At 44.3% G+C, this 11653-nt stretch overlaps 1 protein-coding gene across 4 annotated transcripts in view; it reads left to right on the plus strand.

The window, feature by feature from the left end:
• LOC119775051 (DNA-binding protein RFX7) overlaps positions 1 to 10316 on the plus strand; it is a 29548-nt gene extending 19232 nt beyond the window's left edge. For all 4 annotated transcript variants that reach the window (XM_038272917.1, XM_038272920.1, XM_038272921.1 and 1 more), the window contains 2 exons: positions 5987 to 6282; positions 6365 to 10316. In XM_038272917.1, the coding sequence (XP_038128845.1) occupies positions 5987 to 6282; positions 6365 to 9619 (3551 nt within the window). In that variant the 3' untranslated portion in view covers positions 9620 to 10316. The remainder of the gene's footprint in view (positions 1 to 5986; positions 6283 to 6364) is intronic.
• The last annotated feature ends 1337 nt before the right edge of the window (positions 10317 to 11653 follow it).

Here is an 11653-nt window from a genome sequence, read left to right on the forward strand (position 1 = left end):
AGCACTCTTCCTCTATAAGAAATCTGCCGTAGCAGCCATCTCCATTTTGATAACCTTTCTTCCACTTTTTCCATCACTCCCTCCCAGTTCATTTTTTCTGTATCTTCATCCCCCAAATGTACCCCAAGGTACTTTAAACCCCCTCTTCTCCATTTTAAACCACCTGGAAGTCGAGGAAGCCCACTAAGCCAGCTTCCTATTGCTAGAGCCTCACTTTTCGCCCAGTTGACACGAGCAGAGGACAACTTACAAAATGACTCAACAATTCTACTTAAATTATTCACTTCTTCTTGATTTTTAACCATGATAATGACATCATCAGCATACGCTGATAAAGTAAAAGACACATTACAACTAGGAAACACCAGCCCCTCAAAGTTTAACCTAATTTTTCTTAACAGTGGTTCAATAGACAAAGCATATAACATTCCAGACAAGGAACAACCTTGTCGAATACCTCTTGTAACTTCAAAAGGCTTACATAAGCAACCATTAATTTTCAGTACACTCTCAATGTTTTCGTATAAAACCATAATCTTGGCAATAAAACCGAAGTCGAGACCGAACCTTTCCAGCACTTTCCATAGCTATCGATGCTCGACTCTGTCAAAAGCCTTTTCCTGGTCTAAAGAAACTAAACCAGCATTATATCCCAAAAAACTGGAAACGTCCAAAATATCCCTAACAAGGGAAATATTATCAAACATTGATCTGCCAGGGACACAGTAAGTTTGTGTTTGATGAACCACCTGATCCATCACCTTCTTCAGTCTGTTTGCCAGCACCTTTGACAACAATTTATAGTCCGTACACAACAGAGAAACAGGTCGCCAGTTTTTAATCTCCTGAAGATCACCTTTCTTTGGTAGCAGTGTAAGAACTGCTCTCCTGCAGCTCTGAGGTAAAGAACCTACAGCAAAACTCTCTTCAAAGACCTCCAAAAGATCGATACAGAGGACAGACCAGAACGCTCTGTAGAATTCACTGGGAAGTCCATCGATGCCTGGTGCTTTCCCTCCGTCCATACTTCGCAGGGCAGCATGAATCTCCTCCAGCGTCATGGGTTCTCCCAACTCCTTAGCAACATCTTCAGAGACCCTTGGGAGATCACTGCAAAAGTCATTGAAATTATCGTCGTCTTCAACGTATTCAGAGCTGTATAGATCCGCATAGAACTCTGCAGCTCTCTTCCTGATGTCACCATCAGTAGTCAGAAGAACATCCTCAGATGATTTCAGTCCATGCATAAACTTACACTGTCCTTGCTTTTTTTCCAAAGAGAAGAAAAACTTTGTCGGTGCGTCCATTAAAGTGACTTTCTGAAATCTGCATCGAACCATTGCTCCTTGGGTTCTTGAGCCTAGCAAATCAGCCAAAGCGGCCTTTTTCAAATTGAGGTTCTCCAAATCACCTCGATTTCCTGTGGAGTGTGCAGAAACCTGCAACTCCACTATCTCAATCTCCAGATCTCTAATAGATTTGGTTAAATTCGATGAAACATTGACCGTGTACTGTTGACACAATTCTTTAATTTCAATTTTCCCCCGATCCCACCACTGTCTTAAAGACGCAAAGTCATCTTTTCTAGTTTTATGCATTTTCCAAAAAGAGACAAACACATCTCTAAAATGTGCATCTAACAACAAAGCAGTGTTAAAATGCCAATACGCTGATTTATGTTTAATATTGGCAATAAAAGCATTGCAGGAAACCAACGCATGGTCTGAAAAACTTACAGGATGGATACTACAGTTTTGAAAAATTCCAAAATTATGTCTAAAACTATATATCCTGTCTAACCTAGCTGCAGAAAAAGAAGCATCTGTGTTTCTAGCCCATGTATACTGTATTTCATGACCATGCATTTCTCTCCAAATATCAACCAATGAAAATAAATCAACCAAGTGCTTTAAAAACATTGTTGAGGCTGGATGAGGCTCAAGATGATTCCTGTCCAACTGATCATTCTCTGTACAGTTAAAATCCCCACCCAAAAAAAGAAAATCATCGGTATCACACTTAGACAATACATCTTCAATTTCATGTAACAAATTAATTCTCCCCACTCTTGTATTGGGGGCATAAACATTAACAAAAACAATATTAAAACACTCGTATTTTGCTTTCACCACCATTAATCTACCCTTGACTACTTCCTCAAAATGATAAGACACTGGAAGAAAATTCTTCGAAAACAAAATTGCAACTCCCCCACTGGCTTGGTTTAAATGGCTCAAAATAATTTCTCCTCCCCACTCCCTCCTCCAATCTATTTCATTTAAAGAGTCACTATGTGTTTCTTGTACCATTAACACATTTATATGTTTTAAATTCATTAACTCAAAAACACTAATTCTCTTCTTGACATCTCTGGCTCCATTTAAATTTAATGTGGAAACTCTGAAATGACTCATTTCTGCCAAAGATGAAAGAAAAAACACTAAAAAATAACACAGACATCTAAACCTCAGATTCATCATTGTTGTTGAATTCTTGCTTGATTTTTCCAATCAATTTTTTTAACCGGTAGACTTCTTTATCATTATATCCTCCTTTTCCCTTGTTCTTCAACTGAGATCCCACATACATGAAGAAAAGTTTCTTGTCAGGAAAAAAGTCCTCTACTTTTACATTCTTCATATTCTTAGTTACTTTTAAAAACTTTTTAACATCTAATACACCATAACCTTTCTTTCGTTGAGCTGGTGTTAGGGATCTGCTAGATGAGGCTAAACTGTCTTCTGTCCAGCCTTCATCTTCACCGTCCCCCTCCTCTTCCTCATCCAAATTACTTTCTGATTCCAGCATTTTTTCTGAACATTCCAATTCTGTATCCCTGTCATCATTTTCAATTTGAGAAACAATAGAGCCTTCAGAAAATTTCCTTTTTTTGACAAGTTCCCCACCATCTTCCTCCATGGTCTGACTAGAACCCTCAATCTCAGTGTCTGTTTTCTCAAGAGGAGACTTTAGCAAACTCTGGCTCTGTCCCTCCTCACTGCTGTTTTCTTGCTTTTCTTGTGAATCATTTACCGTTTGACTTTCCAAGGCCTGTTCTCCATCCTCTAACACATATATCTCCTGCACTTCCCCTTCGCTGCGGACATTTATCTCAGATATTTGCCCTTCTGTTTTTTTGGCCTCCGCATTCCTCAAATCTGAATCTTCAGTTTGATTCGTCAAATGTTCGCCTTCTTTATTCTGATTTTGAGAATCATCAGGAGAAGATTTTTTTCCCGGACACGCTCGAACTAAGTGACCAATTTCACCACAACCGAAACACACCAAAGTACCAGAGTTTACGTAAATGGCGTAATCAAAACCATCTACCCGCACATTGAGAACAAAATTCAGATCTTCATCCTTTTTATTCAAGATCATAAGAACCTGTCTCCTGTGTGAAACGACGTGTTTTAACTGCGGTGATTTGCAACCCGACGGTAATTTCCTGATCGCGGACACAATTTTCCCATGACGCGACAACTCTCTCACTAACAAATCATCACTAATGAAGGGAGGAATATTCGCAATCGAGACCTTTTTAGCTGGATTACTCAATGGAGAAACAGACAAAAAAACGTCATTGACAACAATGCCTTTTTCGATCACTTTGTTTGCCTTCTCCACGCTGTCAACAAAAATAACCACAGCGCTGTTCATCCGAGCAGCGGATTTAATGCTGCTACAGCCTACAACTTCTCCCACCGCTAGACTACATTCCTCCACTGTCAGAGTGGGACTATTGGGTATGATCTTCAACCCATGTTGTCTCGTTAATTTGGTGAAATTCATTTCCGGCATTTTGAGCCAAAAAGGCCAAAAATGCCGGAACAACCCACAAAAATGTAATCAAATACACTCAGTCTCGCTCCACAACCACAGTACTTAAAGAACAATACCCATACAAAAAGCAAAAGAGGTGAAAAAAGCAAAGTTAGAAGTTCTCAATCTCTCAGTCCACTCACCACACGCTCCTCCACCAACCCCCAGCATGCAGTGCGAAAGAAAGAAAGAAAGAAGGAAAGAAAGAAAGAAGGAAAGACAGACAGAAGGAAAGACAGAAAGAAGGAAAGACAGACAGAAGGAAAGACAGAAAGAAGGAAAGACAGAAAGAAAGAAGGAAAGACAGAAAGACAGAAGGAAAGAAAGAAAGACAGAAAGAAAGAAGGAAAGAAAGAAAGAAGGAAAGAAAGAGACAGAAAGAAGGAAAGAAAGAAAGAGAGACTTTTTTGGACTTTTAACAACACTTTATTTACACAATTCAAACAAACAATTGACATAAAACAAGTGTCAGTTAAAATCATTAAATGAGGAGCTTGTTAAAATGCAGTTCTCCATCATCTGACACAGAACATAAAATGTTTTTAAAACCCCACAGCTGAATAAAATCCTCCATGTTCTGTGTGGCTCAGTGGAAGTGAAACTCCAGCCTGATCCTGGCTTCAACGTTGCACCTCCACAGAGCCACGGCGCCAAGGCGAGGTCTCTCCTGGAGTCTCTACGTGACATTAAAACCCATTTTAGCTTCACTGATTAAAAAGTTTAAAAGTCTGACCTTTGCCTTGTTACTTTTTCCAATTAATAAAGAAGTTGTAAAAACTGTGCCAAAAAGACTAAAAAGAAAGAAAGGAAAAAGAAAGAAAGAAAAAAGGTTCTTGGTGGCAGCAGATTCAATGCAGGGAGGATTCGGGTTTGGGACCTCTGTTCCAATAACAAACGATAATTTCATTAAAAATGTATTTATTAAAAATGCTTAACAATTCCTGTAATGAATGAATAGCACAATGAAAGAAATAATGTCTCATGATACTCAGCCATAGTAATGAACGAAATAATGTCTGTTTCGTAGGCTATTGGAAAAAATAAATGAACAAATGAGCTAATTAACAAAAAATACCTCTTGTGTAGCAAAAATTATTCAAAAACGTAGCAAAACATATCAATAGATCTTTAGTTTCGGTGTCCAGGTGGCTTTTCAGATTCCTTGCACCTCCATTGGACACCGAGACATATGTGCCTGCTTTGCACACTGTGCACAAGGCCTCCCGTTTGTCTCGACCCGGTCTGAAAGCAGGGAAACTCTTTTGTAAATCATCGGTAAACATACATTTGCGCTTTTGCATGTTGTTGGCGTACTGACAGCCACGCTATCTATATTCTGATTAAGAACAGGGCTGCCCGCACTGACGCGGCTCGCATGCAGCGTCGTGCGCAGTGCCCTAGGGCCTGTAAATTTAATGGTCCAATTAAGGTAATTTAAAAAATCGGGACATTTCCTCACTTTCTAAAAAAAACCTGGGACGCCCGGGACAGGACGTGAAATACGGATATGTCCCGGGAAATACGGACGTTTGGTCACCCTAGTAAATGTAAAGTACAAATAGTTTTGGCCCAATCACAGAGCCTTGAGGAACTCCTCGTGTTTCTCTTCTAAATAGTGTCAGTCTTGTTAATTTCTTTACATTGCTTTTCATTTTCTAAATAACTCTTTATCCAAGCATAACATCCCTCTTATTCCATTCCACTTCATTTTCTTAGCAATAAACTCCAATCTATGGTATCAAAGGGCATTTGTATATCAATATAGATGCTAACAGAGAATTCCTCATTTTTAATTGCTTGTTATTTTTCCTCTACCACTTCCATTACAGTATAGATAGCCGTAGAACCATACTGATGTTCACATTTGTGTATTTTATTTATTTAGAGCCTCATGGTTTTTGTGTTTCTGAAAACTCCTTCCTCATATTCTTCCTTCCTTCTTTTATTCTTTCCGGTTTATCTCTGCTTCCTACTTCTATAATTTTTCCTTCCATCTGTTCTTTCTTTCTTTGACTCTTGTCGCTTTCACCTGCTTCACCTTTCATCTGGTACAACTCCATACCTTCACTGTGTCTTTGCTAAATCAAATAGAAGATAGTTTGAAAGATGAACCTTGATTGCAGATTATTCCTTAACATAAGTGTCTTGATTCTTGGCTGGACAGGAATGAAGACCCCGACTCCAGCCTCTGCGTTTGTTCCCACTGCCGAGGCAAACTCATTCCAGCCCCAGGTGAAGACCCTACCGTCTCCCTCTGTTGACGCAAAGCAGCAACTGCAGCGCAAAATCCAGAAGAAGCAGCAAGAGCAGAAGCTTAACTCACCCCTGCCTAGTGAGACCCAAGTGAAGCGGGCAGAAGCCAGTACCCCGGGCCCCACCATCCCCAGTGGTAGCCCTGCTCTTCTGTCCCCTCAGCCGACCATTGGAATCGTAGTAGCAGCCGTCCCCAGCCCAGTGCCGGTACATGTTTCACCGTTTACCTCCTTTATTTTCTCCAGTCATTGTTTATGAGTCTGAATTTACAATTAACTTTTTTCCTCAGGTGCAGAGAAACAGGCAGTTGATGACCTCACCCAGCCCTGTTGGGACAGCAGAAGGAAAAGTGTTGCCTGTTAACTTCCAGGTGGTCACTCAGTCTCTCAAACAGTCTCCCAAAACACCCCAGAATGTCCCAGCAAGTCCTGTCGGAGACAGACTGGTTAGACACGGCACTCGGTACGCCCAAATCCTTCCTAAGCCTTCCGCTACGAGCGCCATAACCCTGCGCTCTCCCCCGACCCTGCTCATAACCAACAGCCCCATAAAAACCGTGATGCCCTCTCCCCACGTCAGCTCTGTCAACGTGGTGAAGATGACGGCCATTGCTCTGGCTCCCAGCAGCAGTAACAGCAGTGTGCGTCCAGCCTCTGCTGGCTTGAACACCACAGCTGCTTCAGATGATTCCCAGCAGTCCCAGAGTGGGAATTCGGCAGCTCCCCAGTCTCCTGTGGTCAAATCTGGCCCTGCAGCATCGGCCCAAACCCTCTCTGCAGAGGCCAAAGGGGTGTCTGAAGCCGGGGGTGACAACAATTCCTTGTCTGGAGCAGAGAAACAAGTTGGTGGAGTCAAAGAGGAGAAAATGGTTAAATTCAGAGCTGCAAGTGAGCCGAGCTTCCTGGTGAAGTGTTCCCCAGGACTGGAGAAAGGGTTGAGGACAAAGAGTGATTCCACCTCCCCTCCTGGCTCTGCATCTGGGATTCAGGACAGCAATAACAGTAACTGCCTTGACAGTACTTTGTATTTGACTGTTGATAATCAGAACTCCAACGGCAACATGTCGTCCAACGGCTCCTCCGCTGTTACTCTCACGGCAAAGGATGCCTGCTTAGACGGCAAGAGCCCCAGGAAGCGAGCAGCTGGGGAGTCCCACGTTATTCCCGTTAAGAGAGTGTTTATCTCCCAGCAACCGGTTGCTATTATTGACAATCCCAAACCTGGGGTCAGCACTGCGATAAAGAGAATCACCAGACCAGGGACCCTTGCTAGACCAGAGAGTGCTCCCTGCAAAGACGTTTCCAAACACACGGCTCCGGGGACCACACAGATCCTTGCACTTACAGATGCCCCTCTCACACACACCGAAGGAACGCAGACTGCCATGAAACAGCAAGATATGAAACAAGAAGACCATTCTATCAGTGTCGACCCCTCTGCCGGATCGACAGGTAGCAATGCGTCCGACCAGGCCCTGCTGCAGCAGATTACTGGTGACCCTTGTACCGTTACAGCCAACTCAGGACCACATGAAGCCTCTGTGCGCGACATAAAGAGCACAATATGGGAGCCTCAGCAGATACCAGCAGAACACAAACAGGCCCCCGCTGAGCAGCTCTCCATGATGGCACAACCATCCGATGCCTCGGGCCAGCTCACCCTCACACAGATGGTGGACTTTACCGGGTCTCAGCCTAACATGGACTACTTCTCGTTCAACGATGACGACATGACGCAGGACAGCATCGTGGAGGAGCTGGTCCAAATGGAGGAGCAGATGAAACTGAAGGGTCTGTTTGGTAACTGCGTGGAGGTGTCTGGGTTACAGGGTCAGTCGGCCGGCAGCCAGGGCTCCATCCTCGCCTCCCATCAAGCCAGTTCTACCTTCTACCACTCTACTCACAGCAGTACTACCCCTGTTCAGACCCCTACCCCAACTCCGACACCCACGCCCACGCCCACCCCCACTTCTGAGATGACACTCGCCCACACCCTGACCAGGGAGAGTCCCTGCTCCCGAATGGCTCCTGTCACCCCTGTGGACGGAGCAATGGGCCGACACACGCCTATCAGCACGCCGCTGTCTAACTGCAGTAGCAGCGTGCCGCCAAGCCCGGTGGAGTGCAGGAACCCTTTTGCTTTCACTCCCATCAACTCCAGCATCACTGGATATCACGACGCAAGCATTGTGTCCAGCAGCCCGGTCAAACCCATGCAAAGGCCCATGGCAACGCACCCTGACAAGGCCAAGCTGGAGTGGATCAACAACCGCTACAACAGTAACTCTGCTGGACCTCTGTCTAACCACAGCATCGGCATTCTGCCAAGCTACCAAGACCTGGTGGATGATCAGTTTCGCAAACCTCACGCATTTGCAATCCCTGGCCAGTCTTTCCAGTCTCAGGCAAGGCAGGACGGAGCTCACTTTGGCCGAGTGACGCCAATTTCTCCAGTCCAGCAGCAGCAGCAGGTAACTGGGGTGACGACGCCTACCAAGCAGGAGAGCTTTGCTGTACCTGCGCCGTTGGACAGCAAGGCTTCAGCCTCGTCCACATCCAGCACTTTCCGCTGCCGTAGCGTTAGCCCCGCCGTGCGGCAGAGGAACTTCAGCGGTAACACCAACCCCCCGGCCACCACCGGCAGCACCGTAACAACAACTCAAGCCGTGGTCTCGCCCTTTAACTCCCCCATCACCTCCGAGGTGCTCAACATCCTGTCCAACAGCCAGACTGTCAGCTCTGTGCACAGCATGGTGCAGCGCAGCCAGTCTGTACCTCTGACCATCATGATGCAAAGCGAGATGCTGCCAGTGCAGGGTCAGAGCAACACCGCCAAGATCACCAGTGTCCTCCTAAGCAAAATGGAGGCAGACGGAGACGACTCCGTCCGCGGCCTGGGCATCAACAATCTCCCCTCCAACTACACGGCTCGCATGAACCTCACGCAGATTCTGGAGACTGCCCCCAGCTTTACGGGCGGAAGCGCTCCCCAGACTCAGCTGCCCGTCAGCTCCAGCCCAGCCGCATTCGAGCTCCAGCAGCATGGCTTCCTCACAGCTGGGGAAAATCAAGCACAAGCGGGTCCCAGTGAGCAAGACCAACACCAGCAGCAACTCCAAGAAGATCCTGCTCAGACACAACCGCAGCTCCTCCTCCAGAGCACACAGCAGCCGCAGGAGGCGGAGGACGAACAGCAGCAGCTCGACTTCAACAACACTGTCAAAGACTTGCTGGGAGAGGAAGGCCTCAACCCCAGCTCCCAGCTGGTGGGTCAGGTCGCCTCGGAGCTGAACGCCGTGGCGTCCGACTTCTCCAACGACATCAGACTGACCTCAGATCTGTCCAGTAGCATCACTGACTTAAACACTTTGGACGCTAATTTGCTGTTCGACCCCAATCAGCAGCAGGAGCAGTATGAAGACTCGACACTGGAAGAACTGAAGAACGACCCGCTTTTCCAGCAGATATGCAGTGATACTGTGAACTCTGGTTTTGACTGGCTAGAGAGCAAAGACCAGCCGACCACCGTGGAGATGCTGGGTTAACGTTCTCTTCTACTCTGTATGATTTCTGTTCCCTGTCGGTTCAGTTTGGTGCATATGTAATATATCTGTTTTTAACCCATAGTTCATGTGAGTTTGTCTGGACTTTGGCTGTTTGTTCTGTTGAAAGTGCCATTCTTCCCAGTACCACCCCGCCCAAACACAGAAACCCTGCCCTCCCTCATCGTTTGTCAGCAAGGACTTCAGTATTTACTCATTTCTCTCCCTCATCTGTGATCTAAAACGTAAGCATTTCAAGAGACGGGTGCGAGCACTCTGTGGCAGCATGCACCGACTAAGAGCAGAGACGTGAGCTTCGAAGGGTTATCTTCAGTAATGCAATATTTATACTTTATGAACAACGTAGGAAGAAGAGATGCTTTGCAAATCTGACACACGAGACTTAACCAAAAACAGGTTCTCCTTTTAACACGTGCAGTTTGAGCTCAACCAAACGGAGACATTATTGGTTATGATGGTATATGCACATAAAAGTTGTGGTGTGTTGCCTGCCATATCAAAAGAAATTATTTTAAAAAAAGGTGGCGTCTTAAGCTGCCAGGTGCTGAATTTCTGACATAATCTTTATACTTTTATCATAAACCAACATCAGTGGAAAAAAAACAAACTGATTCATGTGTGAAAATTCTCAAAGCCTATACTTCTTGTACTGTTTATTATCTTCAACAACAAAAAAAGGGAGAATGTGAGTCAGTAGGGAGAAGATGGAGATGCAGGCCGCTTTGGGCAGTATTTATTGAAAGAAACCAACAACTTGGCTGCCTTATTCCCAAAGTTTAAGGCCTTACGCCATTAGAGGAACTGTATATAGTATAATTTTAAGATATCCAGAGCTTCATCCTTTCATGGCAGCTGTTACTCTTATTTCTCCACCTCTTTTCTCTGTTGTTGTTTTGCGTTGTTACAAGTTAGAAGGGTGCTGCTGGTTTCAATCCTTCGCTTTTTTTGTTGTTTCGGGCATAAAATGGAGCCATTAGCCACGGGGCATTTCAGACCAGCCATGGTTATCGATTTTATAACTTCCAGGAGGATATTCCATACCATGTTTTTACATATTCTAAGTGGTTTTCCATTATCTGCCTGTAGTTTGAGTTTGGTTATGTAACTGCGTAATATCGATTAAGCTGCATTTTAATATTCTACCCTGAACGTTTTCCTGCAAAACTTCAACCATTAATTTAACCCCAGTCCTTTTTTTTACGGTGCGGTTTGTGTTGTAAAGTGTGAAACCTGCTGTTTATGTGAATTATCTTCGGAACGGCGGCGATGTAAAAACGCTTTGATGTTGGGAACCTTTATCAGGATCAAGTGATGTTTTCCGGAGCCATTTATAAACCTTTCTATTTAACCTTCATCTAGCAGGGGGAAATAACAAGTCTTCATTCCAAATGAATATTTGAGTTTTTACATTTTTAACGCTCCAAAACAGACATCTGTGAAGCTTCTGGATTGTTAATCTATTTCAAGTGAAGCGTACGTGGTTAAGATGGTTAATAAAAAAAAAACTCCCTTTGGCTTTTAGGTGTTTTTTAGGTGCTTTAAGCATATTTTTTATTTTTTTTTATTGCTGTGCCGTTTTCTACCTCTTGTTGCTGTAAATTATGTCCCCGTCTCTTTAGCTTCCTCTGCAGTAAAAGGGCTTCCCTGCTCATAAATGTTGCAGAAAAAACGCATAGATGAATTGGAAGGAAAAATGCTCCCTCCTGGAAGAAATATTTCAGATCACATTGGTTTTTACTATCTTCCAGTTGGAGCTTCCTTCTCCCCTGAACCTAACATGTTAGAGCATTTTAAAGCATTTACCCTGACTGCTTTGAGGCCGTGCTGTTTATCTAAGTGACACATTGGCAGAAGGTTAAAATGCTAAAATAAATGTAAGAAATCTGAAATATCTAGCCGATTATTTAGCATCCCCTCCTACCAGGGCTGCTTTCTGGATTAAATGTGTACCTATGCAATTGGATCTGGACCTGGTTCCTACGGAAGAGGATTAGGGCCACTGGAAAAAAAAAAAAG

The sequence above is a fragment of the Cyprinodon tularosa genome, unplaced genomic scaffold, assembly GCF_016077235.1.
Source record: "Cyprinodon tularosa strain WSP-4 unplaced genomic scaffold, ASM1607723v1 ctg847, whole genome shotgun sequence".
Lineage (NCBI taxonomy): Eukaryota > Metazoa > Chordata > Actinopteri > Cyprinodontiformes > Cyprinodontidae > Cyprinodon > Cyprinodon tularosa.